The 21,883-nt window shown below is 39.0% G+C and overlaps 1 protein-coding gene across 3 annotated transcripts in view; it reads right to left on the bottom strand.

Moving 5' to 3' along the window:
* USP12 (ubiquitin specific peptidase 12) overlaps positions 1–21,883 on the bottom strand; it is a 93,006-nt gene that overhangs the window by 32,897 nt on the left and 38,226 nt on the right. For 2 of the 3 annotated variants that reach the window (XM_064586275.1, XM_064586276.1), the window contains exon 2: positions 6,372–6,452. In XM_064586275.1, the coding sequence (XP_064442345.1) occupies positions 6,372–6,452 (81 nt within the window). Of the gene's footprint in view, positions 1–6,371; positions 6,453–9,430; positions 9,795–21,883 lie in introns of those variants that run through there. The other variant, XM_045869227.3, reaches the window with a different exon arrangement.

Here is a 21,883-nt window from a genome sequence, read left to right as displayed (position 1 = left end):
AAATGAATAAAAAACTTTAAAAACAAGAATTAGTAAGGCTTATCTCTCATTTTTAGATAAAAATAAACATTAGCAATTCTATAGTTCTTCCCAAAGCCCAATTGTTCATGTTACATGTATCATTTGGAGACTACTGTTGTTTACCATTAGCTCAACAATTTTGCCTTCAAAAAATGTTTTAAAATGTTTAAATGCTCCACTGTCCCCCACGGAGGCTGGTGATGATGATGTCTGTCCTGTGAACATCCCCTTCTAAGGAAAGACCCTCTTCCCCTCCTGCAGTTTGTTTAGGTGGCTCTGTTTTTTTAACATTATACCCCACATTCCCCTACCCACCATTCTCACTACAGCCAAGTGGACCTAATCTAAAAGTGTCCTTCCACATGCTAGTGGACATCCATTCCTCACTCCACACCCTTACTCCACTGTCCCACCCTTCCTTATAGAAAGTGACTTCTCTACGTAAATTCTGGGGTTGTCAATCACAAACCCTTTTATAGACCCTGCAACAGGGCTGGACACCTGATCCAATCTCAGCAGAGTACTTGGGGCAGAGTTGTTTTGTCAAGTCTATTATGAACATTCTCTGGGATCTCTGATAATATAACCCTCAAGTAGCCTATGGCCATCAGGTGGAGAGAAACTAAATGAGAATGAATCAATTCAAACGAAAACAGAACCAAGAGATGTTTGCCTAATCAACTTTATAACCTACAAAGGGAAAGAAAGTTTCATTTTTATTTGTCTCTCTCCTTCATGATGGCTCCTGCTCCCTGGATCCAGAATTCCAACCAATGACTACCAGCAATTCAGGGTTAAATGCCTTTTGTAAGGTGGTCTAAGGAACACAGTTGTTATTTCGTAACAAAGATTTTACGGAAAAGCACATTCCACTGTAGCCTCACAAATAGATTTATTGAGGCCATATGTCTGTTGGCTCCTACTGTATTAGAGAATTCATACAGAACCATATAATAAAACAATGGAAAAAGGCTATTTAAAAATGGAGACTGCACACAAAAGTAGGAAAGAGATACTACTAACTGAAATCACTCCTTTTCTTTCAACTTTACGAAAATTAAGTACTCACTAGCTGCAAGATATAAGGTGAAACAGGCCATCTCGTTCATCAGATCAAAACAATTCATTTTCAAAGAATTTAGCTGACCCTATAAACAGGTGACATTTAAGTAGGATATTCTGCTACAAGAGAAAGTTTCCAAAAGGCTCCCTTGTCTACTCAAAAGATAGTTCCTGAACCCCCACACCACACTAATATTTCTCATCTCTGAAAATATTAAAGCATGCTCAAGAGTTAAACCAAAAGGAAATCCCCACTCTATGTATTATGCAAAGTACAGTGATAGACATCAGAACTATTAAGAGTGAACTGCTATAAAAGGATCATTTGTGAAAATATTCTTCCAAGAAAAAGATAACTGCAACTGAAAGTAATGGAAAATAGGTTATATTAAGAATGTCGAGAGTAGGGCGCCTGGGTGGCTCAGTTGGTTAAGCGACTGCCTTCAGCTCAGGTCATGATCCCAGGGTCCTGGGATCGAGTCCCGCATCGGGCTCCCTGCTCTGCGGGGAGCCTGCTTCTCCCTCTCCCACTCCCCCTGCTTGTGTTCCCTCTCTCGCTGTGTCTCTCTCTGTCAAATAAATAAATAAAATCTTTAAAAAAAGAATGTCGAGAGTAACCCCTATGTTGAATTTTGTGCTAGTTAATCAAACTGTGGTTATTTTTCTTCTGCCCATTAACAACAACAAAAAAAAGTCTGATTTTCTAACTGCCCAAATACATGTACTATTTCCCAAAGGCAAGTGCTAGTGAATGACTGTGTCACTCGCCAGTCACAAAAAGGCTCCAAAAGGGCAGGTCTAATAGGAACTCTTCTCGGGGTAAGCTTTTTGTTAAGAGCAATTAAAATGAACCTTGGAAATGCATACTTAGCTGAGAACATATTGATAAAAAGAAAATATATGTGTGCCTCATTTTAACAAAATCCAGTTATTGGAAAAGATAAACCACAGTTTCTTAAAGCAGTTACATTCCAGTGTTGTTTCAACACTACCTACCTGGCAGACAGGTAGAGAGAGAGAAAAAGAAGTTAAAATGTTGATCTCTGAATTAAGTAAGCTACCCTCCCCTACCCACCCCAAAGCTCCACCCTTCATTTTTTTTGTTTTTAAAGATTTTATTTATTTATTTGAGACAGAGAGAATGAGAGACAGAGAGCATGAGAGGGAGGAGGGTCAGAGGGAGAAGCAGATTCCCTGCCGAGCAGGGAGCCCGATGCGGGACTCGATCCCGGGACTCCAGGATCATGACCTGAGCCGAAGGCAGTCGCTTAACCAACTGAGCCACCCAGGCGCCCTCCACCCTTCATTTTTAAGGGACTCCTATAAATAGAATGATTAACTCCATAATTTTTTTTTTTAAAAGGAGGAAGGGGGAGGGAAACAAAGAGAAAGAGTGATGATATTTTAAGAACTGGAAAATAGGACCTATAGCAAAAAGTTAACAGTACAGAACACAGTTGCAAGGTAGCCTGAAAGTTTAAATCACAGAAAGAGTTAATCACTATACTAGTTCTGCTGCATCTACTCTGACCCCCAATTAATTTTTCAATTTAACTCAGGTGTTCATCAGTCTTTCATAGTTGACTGAGCCCTGGCTACCTTAGAGATCGCAATTCTTCATCATAGTAACTAGGCACAGAGATCAGAAACTACATTTCTACCCATCATATGAGTCTCTGGAAGGGGTAAAAGACAAAGCTTCCTCTAAAGGTCCCTTACTAACTTCACTCCCTCCTGTTTCTCTTGGGTTTTACTGAATCTCGGTTAGTCAGCTTCAGGGAGAAGCACAAATACTGCCCTTTTAAATTTGGATTGATCCACAGGGAATAATAAAAATGAAACCTTCTTGAAATCCTTTTTTTTTTTTTTACACAATTGACAATGGTATTCTCAAAATGATATATGAGAGTAAAAAAAGACTTAAACTCAATTTATAATAAGATTTTTCTCAAGGATGTTGTTTTAGTTGTTCTGAGGCTATCTACAAAAAGAGTTACAGTCAGACACAAAACGGAGACTGAAATATTTAAACTGGAGAAGATTAAAGGTAAAACAGCCTTCAATATATAAAATACTCCTGTGCTGAAGAAAATGGGTTCTTCTGAGACACTATCAGTGAGCACAACTTTCCTACAATTCAAGACCATTAGCTTTAGAGCGTGAACCGAGTAAGGGTGGGAGCCGCAGGGAAGTAGTTCATGAGAGTGAAAAAGCTGGGGTTCTGCCATTGCCAGAATGGACACCAGGCTTCTGATCACCAGACGCCTCTGCACGTAAGCACGAACATTTTAGATATTAGAAGTAGAGGCCAGGTCATGTTAAACCAGGGAAATTAAATAGTCCATTAACTCCCCGCCCTCCCTACAAAACCCCAATAAAATGACAGTAAAAGAATAAATTAAGCAAAAAACTCGAAAGGCCAAAAAAAAAAGGGGGGTAGGGGTTCACCTAAAAACAGAGGTCTGGTTGTAAGTCTTTTAAAAGGACCATTCAGACCCCTAGATACTTAACCTTTCTTTCAACTGCAGGTTTAGTCTCCACAGAAGCTGCCCAGGAGTCTGGTTCAAGAGCCCTTAAGGAGAGCAGAGGACAGCAGCGAGGCACCAGACAGAAAACAGAGGGCTCAACAAAACCCTGAATTAGCCACCCCTCGACAGAACCTGAAAGTCCCCCAGCACAAAGGAATAGCCCCAGAGGAAATGCTCTAGCCACTAGAATGCGGGATGGGTGCAGCTATTTCTAAAGCCTGCTTGCCAAGGGGTCACCCTAGAGGGAAACCCATAGCAGAAAAGCTCCACCCATAATACACCAAGTCCCAGTCAGCTTTTCAGAATTTCACTTTTATGTATGGATGAAATTTGAGGAAAGATCCCATTAGGAAAGACAGAATTTAAAATAGTGGGAGGGAGGAGTGGGGGCCTCAAAATAATCCAGTAAGCATAAGAAAACCTCAACAACAAAAATTGTAAATAATATCCTGAGAAAAATAACACAGAATACTGCCTCCGTAAAACAAGATCAAAAAATTAAGGTAACACTCTACAAAATAAAAGCGCAGGGGCGCCTGGGTGGCTCAGTCGTTAAGTGTCTGCCTTCGGCTCAGGTCATAATCCCGGGGTCCTGGGATCGGGCCCCACATTGGGCTCCCTGCTCAGCGGGAAGCCTGCTTCTACCTCTCTCACTCCCCCTGCTTGTGTTCCTTCCCTATCTCTATCTAATAAATAAATAAATAAAATCTTTAAAAAAAAAAAAGTGCAATGAACTGGACAAAAAAGGGCAATGTAGAATAATATCAGATGATCAAAAAAAATGGAAAAAATAGGAAAAACAAAGAATCAGTCTGCATTTCAATATGCAACTGAGAGTATATGAAAAAGGACAGAACAAAGAGATAACACTGATAGGAAGGAAATTATCCAAATACTAGTATCAGAAATGTTCTAGAACTGAAGAAAATGAAAAATGTCTAAATGGGTTGATAAATAGCCAATGCAACACCAGTGGGGGGGGGGGGCGCGGGGGGGAGCACAAAGACGCATCACAAAATTACAGAACCCTGTGGATATCCATCCACATTCTGAAAGCCTCCCAAACATTTTTTTAAAGGGGAAAAGGCCTCACAGAAGAATGAAGAATCAGAATGGCATCAGCCCTGTTGATGTCAACAGAAGCCAGAAAGCCATGGAGTAATCCCTTACAAATTCTAAAGGACGGTTATAACTTAGGATCTATATCTAGCTTTGACAATAACCAAAACAAGATAAATACACAAGATCTCAATGTTTACCTCCTAGGCACACTCCCTAAAGAAGCTACTACAGAAAATGTTCCACAAAGCAGGGAAAAACCCAAGCAGAAGAGGGGATCTAGGGAAGGAGAGAAGTGAAGGGATGTCTAGGGTGAAGGGAAGAGAAGGCCACAGAGGCCGCATGGCGGGATGACAGGGCTCCAGAGGGATGTCAAGGCCTTGAGGACGACGCAGTGCAAACTGGTACTGAGGAAGTCTTCTCAGCTTTTTTAGCGCTGAAGACTTTGGGAAGGATAAATGAAAATTAAGGACATGGAAAATAAATGGTTAATTCCATACTGGAGAATGGGCAGGGATGGTGGTTGGAGAGGGCAAAGTTTCTTACCCACTGTAACAGGAAGTCAATGGTCTGTTTTTAATAGCAGAACAGGCACTTCACTTAGAATGTAGGAGTAGATTCCAGGAAAACCAGCCCATGGAGGAAGGAGCAGCCTCCTCTGGGGAGGGGGCACCGTGGAGTGGGGACTGCTGAATGCGTTACAAGCTTCACACCCACGAGGGACTCCCAAAGCAAGAGGAAACACCCTCATCACTTTAACTATTTTCCTCAAATCAGACAAGAAATCCACCTCCTATGTTACAATTATGTACTAGTGTTCAGTGACACACAGGTGTGTTCGATGGAACTTATTTTGTCACCTGTATTATCACCTCTCTATGTATAGCTTAAAACACTCATCATGGATCTACCTAACAGTACACAACAACACAGATCTGTGGTGCGTGCTGATGATTCAGAAAAGAGCTGAAAATTCTAAAGAAAGTTCTTCCAAGGTTTTCATGATGTATAATTGCTAGAATTACTTCCACAAGGACTGGGGAATGTACCCTTTTCCTATATTTTGCACTTGTATATCTATACTAGTGGGACACTGCCAGAAGTAAGTTGACAAATACTCTACAGACACATGGAGGCACTTGCAAAAGTTTACTATATCTGTACATTTGGGCCACTTATATTTAGACATTTAAAGGATTCTCAAAGAAGCAAGAAATCAGGGGCACCTGGGTGGCTCAGTTGGTTAAGCAACTGCTTTCAGCTCAGGTCATGATCCTGGAGTCCCAGGATCGAGTCCCGCATCGGGCTCCCTGCTCAGCGGGGAGTCTGCTTCTCCCTCTGACCCTCCTCCCTCTCATGCTCTCTCTCTCTCAAATAAATAAATAAAATATTAAAAAAAAAAAAAGAAGAGATTATTTGATGTAGGCCATACAAAATTTTGGTTATGATAAATTCTGACACAAAACGGGAGAAAGAAAGGGAAAAAAAAAAAAAGGAGAAACGAAACTGTTTTAAAACTCTTAAGACCTTGGGCAACTTTATTTCCCTTCCATTAAAAAGAGAATTCAAATCAAGTTTCTTGGCCTTAATCCTACTGATGCGAATAAACAATTTTCCTTTAATAAATTATGAAACGCGTTCATCATTTTTAAAACTATTTGCAACGATACTGGTGAAGGCTAAGTATCAATGGATACTTACATTGACTAATCCAAAATAGTGCTCATTGACTGGGAACTGTTCTGGACCAATCTCTTTCTCTAATGCCGAGGCATTGGCGCCCTATAAAATAAAAAAACAAATGTTAGTATTTGTAGTATTTTCATAGTTATATAGGCATTACAGAGAAATCCTTTATTTTTTAAGATTTTATTTATTTGACAGAGAGAGACACAGAGAGAGAGAGCAAGCAGGGGGAATGGCAGACAGAAGGAGAGGGAGAAGCAGGCTTCCCGCTGAGCAGGGAGCCCGACGCGGGACTCGATCCCAGGACCCTGGGATCATAGACCTGAGCCAAAGGCAGACGCTTAACGGCTGAGCCACCCAGGTACCCCAGCAGAGAAATCCTTTAAAAAACTATGTTCCCTCTGACTCCCTAACATTACTGGAGGAAAATAAAGGAAGATAGTGAAGAGTAAAGGATATCAATAATATGACTAAAAACCAGTTCACAAGAACTTCCTCAGGAAACCGAAGCGTGGATCAAGAAATTATATTTATAATGTGCTACTTTTTTTCTAGGTAATGGACTAAAGCCCCTGCTGTAACAGGAGCGCTGAAATCACGTATGCAGATAGTCAATGACCTAACAATTCTTTGGCGGTATATACCTGAAAAGTCCCCACACAGAGCCCAAAGTGACAAGAATGTTGTGTGAAGTAGCACTGATGATTGCCCAGCAGACAACCAGCATACTACGTAGCAGAGACAGAACAACGGAACTGGGTTCACATACAAAAGCATGTCTCAAAAACATAATGTTAAGGAAAAACAATGAGATTAACACATATATAAAAAATAGCACAGGGCCAATGGGCTGAAGAATGTACATGAAACATACTTGAATGGGTGCCGAAAGAGGACTGGGACATGGAATTGGGGATGAAGGATAAAAAAGGAAAAAAATAAAATGAAACCCAACAAAAGAAGGGCCTTGCCCAGACAACGACTGAGTGTCATGGTCTTGGGAATACGACCGACTCAACTCTGTGCACAGAGGTCCCTGAAAAAGAGGGCGGGGGCAGGGTGCCCCTGAGTACTGACACATGCCACTAAATGGACTCCAAACACAGCTGGAAAGAGAAATGACAGCAATTTTGAACACATAACTCTGGCTATGTTTACTTGAAAATTCCCAAGAAAACATACCACCACAGACATGACACCATATCAGTTTTATTCACAAACTACCTGAACACCACTTTGCAAAGTTGCACACAAGACAACACACACTCTAGGCCTCCTCCAAGGCACTGACATGAGGTTAACACCCTGTGCTCAGAAGCCCACCCCTGTTGTTTCCTGACTGAGCTCCACTCCTGGACTGGGGAAGCCCAACCTTTGTTAGACAACACATCCTCAACTTCCTGACTGTAAGTACTGATTAAAGGGACCTGGTGGACTGGTGGTCAAATTCTACCAAAACAAGACATTTCCTTTAATATCCTCCAGCCATCCAGCACTTGTATATAAACATGATACTGCCTTTATTTTTTTTTTTAATTTAGAACTTATTTTAGGCTTTCTACAAAACCTTGATAATAATCGCTAGTTTATAGATAACCATTTATTTCTAATTTGGCCATCCACTGTTTTGTAACAACATCAAATTCAATTATCACAGCAACTTCAAGATCTACTGAACAAATCTGTCTTGGTGGAAATGTTGCAGGCCCCACTCCCCATCCCTGCCAGCTCAAGTTATCATGTCATAAAATTTCCTCACATACATTGAAAAGTATCAATAAGCCCAGATGTTTACCACTTACTATAATAATTCAAACTGATATTAGTTTATTCAAATTAAGTATAACCCCTTCCCCACAAAACAGAAGAGGAGGAGGGAGAGGAAGTGGGGGAGAAGGAGAAAGAAGAAAGGTTCTATTATCCAAAATACAATCTTATTACATCTATTTATGTGGAACAGTAAAACGCCAGTACACATAACTCAGGAAAGCATTTCTGGCCCTTAGGATGAACAGAATAACATGTGAACATTCTCTGCCCAGGCTAATGCCAATCACACACAACAGACCGTGTATTCTAACCAGGCCAGACGATCCACTTATCCGCGTCCCCCCCCCCCCCCGCCCCCGCCGCCCACATCATAGACTTTCACGCACTATTAGAAAATCCTCCAGCTGTCCTGCATCCTCAAGGTAAGTCTGACTATGGATCAAATTATTAGCTTCTCTGCACCTCAGTTTCCTTAACTACAAAAGGAAAATGTCACCAACTCCTTTATAGGATAGCTACAAATGAAAGGAATTTAAACCTCTGTGACAGCATCCTGCAGTGCCCGTTCCACAGGCAGGTGTCCCATAAACGTTGGTTTCCTTCTTCCCCTTCCCTTCAAATTCAAGGGGGCAAAAAACTACCCTCATCAGCCAGCTAAGAAATAAGAGAAGAAAACAAGTCAGAAGAAAAAATGAGATAACTATTATTAAAAAATTGGCTCTCCTCACTCTAGCCAATTCCACCTAGAGGCCCAGACGCACAGTCACTGTACTCTCCAAAGGGCTGACAGTAAAGCAAAACCACAATCCAATCAGAGGTCTGGGAAGAGGATGCTAAGTGTGATAAAATGGAAACAGCCATAAACCATAGTCATTGAACCTTTCTGGATTTAAGAAGCTTCATTTGTGAAATAAAAGGGTTCATCTCCTCACTGATTTTCAAAAACCCCAGCTCCAAGTTTATCTGTTGGATTTTCAAGTAATCCTTTACCCAAATTAAGGTTTTCACAGCTAAGTATGTTTAGAAAATTAAGACTAGGTAATTTATAAAGTCTCTTCTAACTCAACATTCTAACATTACTAATCACTTTTATCAACATTTCTGAGGACATTTACTATATCAACACAAAGCTCCATGGAAGTCCAAGCCAACCAATATATGCCAAACAACACAGTTCAAAAGGGAGAGATTATAGCGACAGATGGAGTAAGGGGAGCAGATCCAAAAAGAAAGTTCAAAGAGAGAATGGAATTTACTTCATGACAGTTCTAAATTAAAGTGCAGCATAGTAACATATACCTTACCATGATAATGATGCTGTATAATGCAGATTCTGTGAATGTGCAGGAGGTTATTCTTACGGCATGAATTCAAGATTTTCTCTGTAGAAACAATCAGAGTACATCTCTACCTCTAGCTGAATGCTAACTACAAAGGCAAAGAGGAGACTAAGTAATTCAGACTCTGGTGACTGGTTTTCAGCACTAGAGTTAGATATAGCTGGGGGAAAACAGCCACCAAGCCAGAAGTTTGCTGTATAATTTTTAGTATCTTCAGAAGAGTTCTCAACGTCATCCCTTGAAGATTTTGTTGAAGGCTGACAAACCCTATCATGTCAAATAATGGTCAACGAAGCACCCCAAGGTTTAAATTGAACCTAGAACAAGTCAATATCCAATAGTAATGGCTCTGAACAATTTTCCATCTCTACACTTGAGAAATATGATCCCACCACAATTAACAGTAGTTTATTAAATCAGTGATGATTTACCAGGAAAAAGGAAAGACATGGTGGCCATGCTCAGGTTAAGAATTTCTGCTCTAGGGGCGCCTGGGTGGCTCAGTCGTTAAGCAGCTGCCTTTGGCTCAGGGTCCTGGGATCGAACCTCGCATCGGGCTCCCTGCTCAGCGGGAAGCCTGCTTCTCCCTCTCCCACTCCCCCTGCTTGTGTTCCCTCTCTTTCTGCGTCTCTGTCAAATAAATAAATAAAATCTTAAAAAAAAAAAAAATTTCTGCTCTAAAGCTTTCATAGGTATCAGGATTCTTCTCTTTCATATGAGTACACAACACAGAGAAGGAAGAAGATACACTTTTCTGATCATTCTGTCTCCATTTTTGTAACTTACACAAAAGATTATTTTAGAGTCAGTACCTATTACTACAGAATTCATCATAAAGAAGCAATGAGGTATTCATGACCCTCCTGATGAAGGTGGATGAATTTTAATATTAAAAAAATAATAATTTACTGAGCTGGTGAGAAAATGAGGACTCTGCAGGAAAGAAGAACAAAATGATGGGAGAACCCTGGGAGATAGGCCAATGCCAAAGACAGATTTTACACTGAGGGTATTTGTCAGCACTAATGACCTTTACACTCTTTTCTGACAGCTGAATGAAATGGGAGTGCAGGGAAACCTAAAACTTGGGACGACAGGAAGGCTAACAGAAGACCTGAGCATGACACTAAGATTCCGAAAGGGCTGGATCTTCATGTCAGGGGAAGCAAGAAATAATCCTCTACCACAAGAGGAGGCAGCAAGGAAACATGCGTGACATGTCCTTGGCACTGGGGATGGAGGATAGCTTCAAAAAATTCATAACCCCAAGCTGACCCTCATGAAAGACTGTAACCCAAATCCACGCAAGCTGCATGATCTTAAACAGAACCACTCAAGCAGGTAATGATATTCAGAGAGACCCTGAGCTGATGGCACCCTCTTCACCCAACAACTAGCAGAACCACAAGTTCAATCTGGAAGATGAAGTTAATCCACCCCACAAAAAACTCCCACAACTAAAACTCCAAGAGATTTGAGTTCAAAATCAAAACTCTTACACATACACAAAACAACAGGAAAACAGAGCACTGTGAATAAAAGCCAGCAGAAGCACAGACAGCAGAATTAGACTCTCAAGATATTAACTATCAGAACTATTTCAGACAGGACACAAAACAAATGCTTACTATGTGCCAGGAAATAACAATTGCTTGATTATAAGAACAGAGATGAGACTCTAATGCCTAAGCAGATTTTGTGAAAGAACTGAATCAAACTTCTAAATATAAAAATTATAATAATTGAAACTAAAAACTCAATAGTAACTATGGAAGGCAGTAAAAAAAATTGGAAGTTGAGAAGGAGGGATGAAGAGGCAGAGCACAGAGGATTTTTAGGGCAGTGACAATATTCTGTATAATACTATAATGATGGATAGGTCATTATACATTTGTTCAGAACATATACCAAAAGTACACAGTAACACGAACTATGGACTTTAGGGGATTATGATGTTTCAGTGCAGTTCATCAGTTATGACAAATGTACCACTCTGGCGGGGGATGTTGATAATGAGGGAGGCTATGCATGCGTAGGGGGCAAGGCTATATGGGAAATCCCTGTACTACCCTACCTCCCCCCCCCAAAGGAAAGTCTTAATAAGATAAATTAATTAAATCAGAAAAAAGAAAAAACTCAATGGCTGTGCCTAAGAAACAAGGTTAATATTGAGTAATATTTTTTCTTTTTTTTTAAATGGAGCCCAACATGAGGCTTGAACTCGTGACCCTGAGATCAAGGCCTGAGCTGAGATCAAGAGCTGGATGCCTAACTAACTGACTGAGCCACCTGGGCTCCCCTGGGTAATATTTTTTTAGTCAACATTCCTGTCAATATAATGCTAGTAATTCAAACTACCATTTTATTAAAAATAGGAAATGTTGTTTTATGGAAAATATTTCACAGAAGAAAGGGTCCGTTGGGAGCTGCTGTAGCGAGACCATGGAACACTATCATGGCACTGACCTAGCAAAGCTACAGACTTGGGTCTGGTCCGGGCCTTGCCACTAACTCGCTGTAACCACTTGAGGCAAAATGCTTCTCTCTCTGGACCTTGGTTATCTCATACGTAAGACCTCAAAATCTACAGTACCTCCCATCCCCATGTGTCTAGCAATGTGTGAATCTATTGGTTCTTCTGATCTCATTAAGACATTAAGGAAAAATGTTTGGACAGTCTATTAAAGGTCAAACATTAAGTTCTAAATAAAAGTTAGGATATATGATCACATCCCCAGAAACAGTCATGCAGTCCAAGAATGTAAAGGTCATGGAGTTAAGTGCCTCCTTAAACCTGCCTACTATGAATTCTTAGAAAGCTGAGCAACACTTCTTTTTTCGTGCCAAAGAATAACCATCCAAGTGAAGGAAGAGTAAGTTGAAACTATAAGGATGTCTTTGATCTATCATTCTGAAGATACCATGTGTCAACAGGAAAAAAGAACATAACCCAGGGGAAGGCTGTTTCTGATTAAACAATTTTTACATGGTCAACCATGGAAACCACGCCTCTCTGACCGCCCTCCATTCTGTCATTATGAGAAAGACACAAGACAACACAATACATTTGAGCAAGAAATAAAAAATGGTAAATTATAAAAAGATGAATATCTAGTACCTAGAAAATATACTTATCAAGAATACTTCCTTTTTTTATACTAGATAGGTGCACTGAACTATCAGTTCCCAGACAACTTCTTGCTTAAAACAAATATGATAAAATACATTTTCCCCCACTCTCATGTTTCTAATCATATCTTAGAATTCAGTGTTTATCATTCCAAGTGTAACACCGAAGGGTCACACCAGGTCAGTACCCAAAGGAGAACTGCCAAAACAGGCAGGAAAGGCTTCCCGAAGAGGAGACAATCAAGTGACCTGGGTAAAACTAAGAAAAAAGTTCTGGAGGCACAGGAAGAGCCCATGTGAGGAGATGAACAAACACAGAAGAAGTGAATCTGAGCAGTGAAAGGATGAATCCAAAATAAAGAAGATACAAGAAGCAAGTATCTTAAATGAGAGAATGGAAAAGAACAGGAAGGCTAAAAGCCCACATCTGCTCTCCTAGAAGATACCACGTCCCTGAAACTGTATCAGAGAGAACAAAAATTTGTATTTAAAAAAAAAAAAAAAAAAATTTCCACACCCTAAGTTTCAGGCATCATAAAAATAATCTCAAAGCAGCAGTCCTTCACAAAAGGTGAAATTCACCAAGTATCTGAATATCTACTTTCTCCCCAGCCCTGTGTGAAAACTTGTAGAACATGTCTGTCAAATTGTAATACCACGTAGTGGACAGTGAGATCAATGTGGTGGATCTACCATTTGCTTTTTTAGTAAAACAGAAGAGGTCATGGTATATCTCCTTACAAGTAAACAATGGTTTGTGAAACTTTTGTTCCAAAAATTAAGTATGTCTATATTAGGTCTAACTGTAAAATCTGTTTTCATTGTGAGTTTAAATAAAAAAAGTTTTGATATATACAGTGCTACCAAAGATTTAAAAGAGTAAGAAAAAACTGCAAAGTCATAATCCAATTGGGGAGTATACAGTAACTAAAAATGGGTTTTCAATTTGTTTTAAAGTTACAGAGGGGAAAATAAATGTCAAACTATGCTAGTATACAGTATGTACTATAGGATATCAGGACAGGAACGACTCCAAGAGCTGGAGAATTTGGGAAAGGCTTCAGATGTAACTAAAAGAGTCAAGCCTTAAATTTTTCTTCAAAGTATTTCCATTATAGCTTTCCATGCTGGTAAAATGAGAGCCCAGAGAACATGAGTAGGCACTTAACCATTCCAACTGCTGGCTGCGCAGTGGACTGAGTAAATGGCCTGTAATCAGGAGGCCTGCATCCCCCGCCTAATAGGAGTTAACCATACATAGCGTAACCTTCCAAAATCACTCCGCCTTGCTCTTCTCATCAGCAAGGTAAGCCAGACCAGATTTACGGCATCTATTGCCAAATCTAAAATGCTAGAATTCTAAGACGGTTAGCAGCAACATAGAATCACAATCACAGTGTGAACTTAGGGCAAAATATTTCACCCCTTTGTGCTCCAATTTCCAAATCTGCAAAACAGGGCAGACGATACCCTTATTTATTATGTCCTGTTTCTAAAAACTGTACAGAAGATTTAGAACAATGTCCAGCACAGCAGGCACTAAACCCATAGTTTCTTTACCCCTTCTGACTCCCACCTTCAGATCAACCCCCCAAGAGACTGAAATTGTCAAAGTAACTGAGAAAGTATTTGGAGGTTCCACACTGGTGTGCCATCATTCTAAGAATCTTGGTCTAGGACCTCTACACTGGCCTCCTCTCGTTTTAACTCTGCCATCAAAGTGAAGATGTGCTCCACAGAAAGTACACGGGATTCTTAAGATTGAGCCAGACCTAAGAGTGGAGCGGCACCCTCAAGGCATTTCACAGAGGGCTGCAAGTGCTGAGAATCTGAGATGGGCACAAAGCAAAGCCACCCCTGGCAAGACAGCATATGGTATAAACAGCATACACAGGGAGGGAGGGACGGCCTCCAACACGAAGGGAGAACTCAACACGCCTTCCTGAACTACTATACAACCAATTATCAACCTCCGGAAATGAATTACACTCCTGAAGGGCTCTGGCCTCTGTTCCATCACAGGTCTTCTGAAAGCCATTTGCGTTAAGTTCCACGGAGAAGGAGAAGCCATAAAAACTTTCTTCCAATGGTGCTCATGTGTACATGCTCATGTGTCCCTCCCATTTTCCCTCCATCCTCCACACCACCCCAAAAATCTTCAACCCAGCAGGGAAGACGTGTGGCGAGTTTTCAAGAATTCAGAAGAAATTAAAGCAGCTTACTCCCTTCTTCAGCTGCTGCTACAGGAGCATATATGCAACATGTAAGTTACACAGGTAACATTCCCCAGCTAAGCAATTAAGGAAAATTCAATTCTATGATTAATCACTGGCATGATTGCAAATTTAAATTTACTCAGAACTACACTTATATAATCCTTTTCATCTAACAGTAATATATATACAAACATACCATGTAAGAAACAGAAGCTAAGCAAGTTACGTATCTGAATCATTATTATAATCCAATGATAAATGACCAACCCCAAGACATTAGACATATCATTTTAACCTCCAGAAGTTCACATATCCATTAGAACATCAATGTTCCTATTAGACATGTTAAAAGCTATGATCTTTTTATTATTTGATCTAATATCTTCAAATGAAAAGTTTAGCTATGTAATTCACAAGCTAATGTGTTATTTGTAGAGAATATTTATATGTAGAGAATAAAATAAGATTCAGATTCATTTTTAAGTCTTTTAAATCAGTCAAGGAATGAGAAAGTAAGAACACTGACTTGGTGCCAACAACAACAACAACAAAAAACCCCTGTTTTTAATCTGTAAATGTTCACGAGACAATGAGTTACTGAATATGCTCTCATTAATTCATCTCTGGCAGAAAGTAATGGTGGTGATACTGGGCTTAGCAAGAATTACTCTGCCAAGCCTTCACATTTAGCTTAACAATAACATCAAAAAGAAAATTCTCAAGTATGACCAAACTTAGCATAATGACATACTTAATTTGAGTGAGTACACTGAATTTTACAAATCCTATTCATATCAACACCAAAAAACTGCCCTGAGAAATTTGTAAGACACTCTCATGAACAGTTACACATTTAAAACTTAACCATATCTGAAGTCCCTTCCTGGCACCTTACCTACAACAAAAAATGGTTAAGATTTCGTTTCTACAGCCTCTTTGCAGAGATTCACCTACTCTGGTGAACAAATAACAAGAAATGTGACATTGTTTTAAGCCCTTTCTACCATATTCTTTATAGTTTTTATATTCTATTTTCCCAAATAATAGAACAAAATATTTTGCCCTCTAAAAAATAAGGAGCCCTGGACTAGTACTAGGCCAACTTCAGACACCTGACTTGGATAAGTGATTGTATGATAATGCTCAATCAGAAAACACGTGTCCAATGCTTTTCCACTTATAAAAACAGGAACACTTCTATTTTTCCCCAACTCCTAGGTTATAGTATAATGACCTATATGTAAAGTCTCCCACATTCCTGTGAAGAAAATCACTATACAGATACAAGGTATTATTACGTTGAAGTGAAATCAAAATTATTTCCGGAGTAACTCTGTTACTGCAACAGCGTTCATACTCCAGATTCCAGAGGCTAACAGTACTCCTGCTCACCCCAATAAAAAGTAAAAGTATCATCAAACTTAAATGGTTTTGTCAAACACAGAAAGGAACTGAACGCCAGTGCCACCACGGCACGTCCAAAACATAACCACGGGTGGAGCGACGGCGCACAGAAAATTCAAACTCCTCGGGTCGGTGCCTCCACAAAACCATTAAGCTGGAAAACCCGTCCGAATCACCTAGTTCAGAACACTTAACACCAACCAGGGGAGTGGCTGATGAAGACAGAGGCTGCTCAACCCAGGGCAGAGGGTAGAGTGTACCAACCAGCTACCAGTCCCGTCGCTCCACCCCGCAGCACAAGGAGGCACAGGGCCCATGTGCCTCGAGCACTGGCTGGTGCCAGGGTGGGCAATGGGGACCCTGCCCTCCTAACACTGGGTTGTCTATCCTGTCATACTGGAGGTAGCCTAGGGAAACAACACGGACGCTTACATTTGTTTCCACCCACCTGGGCTGCATGAACTTCCCCTTCTGGATTTTCTGAGTGGTGGGAGGGGAGACCTAGACATTTAAATAAACCTCCACCAGGCCACAAGCTGACCACAGATAATGTAAAAGAAACTGCAGTAACCACACACACAACAAAGAATACAGAGTTTGCAAAGTTATTTCAGAAAAGTCACCACACAGAGACTGCAACCCTCAACAGCAATCACTGAGAAAGGGGAGAATCTGATTCCTGAGTCACCACACTGCAATAGTCAAATGGTCCAGTTCTCAACAGACAGTTACAAAACATACAAAGAAACAGAAAACCACAGCGCTTTGGGAGGAGAAAAAGAATTTGACAAAAACTACCCCTGAGGAATGCTAGATGTCAGAATTACTAAGATGTTAAATCAACGGTCCTAAATATGTCCAAAGAACTAATAAAGGATATCAAGAGAATGCTGTATGAATAAACAGGGAATGCCAATAGAGCTTATAGTAAAAAAGAAGCTGAAGAGAACATTTGGAATTACTAAGTAGAATCTCTGACGAAGAAATTCGTTAGAGGGGTCCAAAGGCAGATTTGAGCAGGCAGGAAAAATAATCAGCAAACTTGAAAATAAGGAAATTAAAATTATCCAGGCTGAAGAGCACAATGAAAAAAGAATGCAGAAAAATGACTGAGGGACCTATGGGACACCATCAAACATATCAACATATACAACAGGAGAATCCCCAAAGAAGTGGAGGGGGAGGGAAGAAGCAAGCAGTAAAAAAAATCTGAAGATTATTATAATGGCCCCAAACTTCCCAAATTTGATTAAAGACCTGCATCTACATATCCAAGGAATTCAACAAATTCCGAGCAGGAAAACCTCAAAGAGAGCCACACATTACAGTCAAACTACCAAAGGACAAAGACAGAAAAATCTTGAAATCAGCAAGACAGAAACAACTCATCACATACCAGGGATCCACAATAAGATTAAGAGCTTCTTTTTCAGGAATCAAGTGCTGAAAAAGAAAAAGTGTCTAACAATTCTCTAACTGCAGACCGTCTTTCAGCAATAAAGATTTAGGACATTCCAAGACAGGCCTAGTAGACCTGACCTCCAAGAAAATACTAAAAGGAGTCCCTCAGGTCAAGATGGAAAAAAAAGCTAGGAAATCACTCAAAGCCATGTAAAGAAATAAAGAACACAGGTAAATACAATAGCCAGTATTACTGTACTTTGGCTTTTAACTCCCCTTTTCTTCATATAGGATTTAAAAGACAAATATATTAAACAATAAATATAGATTTGTGTTAATACATGCAAAATGTACACATGTAGTCTGTGACAACAATATAAAGGTGGAGGAACAGGGACATACAGGCACAGAATGTTTGTATACTACTGAAACTGAACTGGTATTCAAACTAGGTTGTTGTAAATTTAAGATGCTAATTCTAACACTCAAGAAAACTACAAAAAAAAACCTAAAATATATACAGGAAATAAGGGAATCAAAATGGTACATTAAAAAAAATCAAGTAAATATCAAAAAGTCACTACTAGAGGGATTAAAGAACAAAAAACAAAACAAAACAAATCACAAATACTTAAATGCAGAGTCCTTATCAGTAATTACTTTTCAATGTAAATGGCTTCAGCTCTCTAACTGGTAGAGATTGTCAGAACAGATAAAAAACATGATTTAACTATAGGATGTCTACAACAGACTCATTTTAGATAAACAGACACCAAGAGATCGAAATTAAAAAAATGCAAAAAGATATTCTAAGCAAATAGTAACTAAAAGAGGGCTGAAGGGAAGGAAGCTATTATTATCAGACAAGATAGGTTTTTTTTTAAGTCAAAAAAAGTTATATGTACACCTGAAACCAATGTAACATTGTGTGTGAAATACACTCCCCAAAATCTTACAAAAATACTGTATTATATACTTGAAAGATCTAAGAAAGTAATTCTTAAATGTTATCACCCCCCCCACACACACACACGGCAATTATGTGAGATGGAGTTGTTAATTAATCTTAAGGTGGTAACCATTTTGCAATACACACATGTATCATATCACCACCTTAAACTTGCATGTCTTACATCAATATCTCAGTAAAGCTGGGGGGGGAGGGTGGGGAAGATAAGAGACAAAGAACATTATATATTAATGAAAGGTTTAATCCATCAAGACAAGGTAACAATTACAAACATAATATGCACCAACCAACAATTGACAAAATTGAAACAATTAAAGATGGTCTCCTAGGAGAATCCTGAACTTACCTCCTTCCATGGACAAAACAAATCTACAGCTACATATGCAACAATTTGGTGGGGGAGGGGGACTGAAAATTAGCTGAACATATCCTCCACAACAAAGGATAAAAAGGCCACATTAACAAGGGAAAGAGGCAGAGAGACACTATCTTTCCAAAAACCCCACCCCTGGTGCAATGATCCACAATCAGAAGGAGTTGAGAGAGATCTCACAAATATGGAGCTTTCCTTCAAGCACCTGAACCCTTGGGACCTGCACCAGAGAGACGAACCCTCAAAACATCTGGTTTGGAAAACCAATGGGGCTTACATCCAGGAGAAACACAGAACTGTAGGAAACAAAGATTCTGCTCTTAGAGGGCTTGTGTGCAGACTCATTCACTCCCAGATCCAGGGAAAAAGCAGCAGGTTGAAAAACACCTAAACCATGTGAAGGAGATTTATTTGCAGGCCAGAGGAGTGGAATGATATATTCAAAGTGCTGGAAGGAAAAAACTTCCAACCAAGAACTCTATCCAGCAAGGTTATCATTCAGAACTCAAGGAGAGATAAGAGTTTTCCAAACAAGCAATAGCTAAAGGAATTTGTCACTATCACTATTAACAGACCTAAAGAGAGAAACGGACAGCAATACAATAGTGACAGCAATGGATAGATAACCCAAACCAAAAAAATCAGTAAGGAAATAACAGTCTTAAACAACACATTAGATTAGGTGAACTTAATAAACATATACAGAACATTCCATCCAAAACAGAATAGACATTTTTCTCAAGTACCCCTGAAACATTCTCCAAAACAGGTATGTTAGCCCACAAAACATTCTTAATAATTAATGTAAGAAAACTGAAATCTTATCAAGTATTTTTTCCAACTACAACAGTATGACTAGAAAGCAATTATAAGAAGAAAACAAAACCAAAATATCACAAGTATGTGGCGATCAAACAACACGTTCCTAAACAACCAATGGGTCAATGAAGAAATCAAAGGAAAAAAAAACTTTTTAAAATCTTGAAACAAATTAAAATGGAAATACAACCCACTAAAATCTATGGGATGGAGAAAAAGCAGTTCTAAGAGGGAAGATTATAGCAATACAGGTCTACCTCAAGAAACAAGAAAAATCTCAAATAAGCAATCTAACTTTATACCTAAAGTAACTAGAAAAGGAAAAACTAAGGCCAAAGTTAGTAGAAAGAAGAAAATAATACAGATCACAGCAAAAATAGAGACAAAAAGTAGAAAAAAGATCAATGAAATGAAGAGTCTCTTTTCCTTGAAAAGATAAAAAAAATTGAAAATGCTTTAGCTAGACTAAGAACGACATAGACAGGGCTCAAATAAATAAAATTAGAAATGAAAGAGAAGTTACAAATGATAACAAAGAAATACAAAGGATCAAAGAGACTATTATAAGCAATTATATGCCAACGAATTGGACAACCTAGAAGAAATGGATAAATTCCTGGAAACATAAATCTTCCAAGACAGAATCCTGAAGAAACAAGAAGTCTGAAAAGACTGATTACTAGGTAAAGAGATTGAATCAGTAATCAAAATCCTCCCAACAAGCAAAAGTCTAGGATCAGATAGATGGACTTCACTGGTGAATTCTACCAAACAGTCAAAGAACATTCAATACCTATCCTTCTCAAACTCTTCCCAAACTTCCAAACCCATTTTACAAGGCCAGCATTACTGTGATATCAAAACCAAATAAGAACAACAAAAAAGGAGAAAATTACAGGTCAGTATCCCTGATGAACACAGATGCAAAAATCCTCAACAAAGTATTAGCAAACGGAAGTCAACAACACACTGAAATGATCGTACACCATGATCAAGTGGCATTTATTCCAGAGATGCAAGAATGGTTCAACATCTACAAAATCAACATGATACTCCACATTAACAAAATGAAGGATAAAAATCGTATCTCCACAGTTGCAGGAAAGGCATCTGACAAAATTCAACATCCATGTATGATAAAAACTCTCAAAGTGGGTATAGATGGAATGCACCTCAACATAATCATATACAGTACAGAGGTTCTTCAAAAAATTAAAAATTGAAAATAGAACTACCATATGATCCAGCAATTCTACTTCTGGGTATATATCCAAAGAAAATGGAAACACTAATTTGAAAATATTTATGTACCTCAATGTTCATGGTGCCATTCATTATTTACAACAGCACAGATATGAAAACAACCTAAATGTCCACTGATGGATAAATGGACAAAAATGTGATATATGTTTTATATATATATATAAATATATACACACATACATACACACACACACACACACACATATACACAAAATGGAATACTACTCAGCCATAAAAAAGAATGTAATCTTGCCATTTGCAACACCATGGATGGACCTTGAGATTATTATGCTAAGTGAAATAAGTCAAACACCATATGATTTCACTTTTGTGTGGAACTGGAAAAAAAAAAAAAAACAACTCACTGACACAGATAACAGACTGGTGACTGCCAGAGGGGTGGGAGGGAATGGGCAAAATGGGTGAAGAGGATCAAAAGGTAAAAATTTCCAATTATAAAATAAATAAGTCATGCGGATGTAATACACCTCATGATGACTACAGTCAGTAATATTGCACTGCATATTTGAAAGTTGCTGAGAACAGATCTTGAAAGTTCTTATCACACACACAAAATTTTTTTTGTAATTCTTTATGAAGATGGATAGTAACTACACTTATTGTGATAACTGCTTCACAATGAATATCAAATCATTATGTTGTACACCTCTATGTTATGGGCCGATCATACCTCAATTAAAAAAAGACATTTTAAAAACTGACAAAATTGAAGGGAAAGGGGGCAGTTGTACAATAGGTGGATAACTTAATACTCTCTTTCAGTAATGGATATAACAACCAGACAGAAGCTCAAGAAGTAAACAGGACTTAAATAACGCTGT

The sequence above is a fragment of the Mirounga angustirostris genome, unplaced genomic scaffold (genome assembly GCF_029215605.1).
Source record: "Mirounga angustirostris isolate CCGP_5_RB_7025 unplaced genomic scaffold, mMirAng1.0.hap1 SCAF_3, whole genome shotgun sequence".
In the NCBI taxonomy this organism is placed as follows: Eukaryota; Metazoa; Chordata; class Mammalia; order Carnivora; family Phocidae; genus Mirounga; species Mirounga angustirostris.
This window is presented reverse-complemented; position numbering and strand designations above follow the sequence as displayed.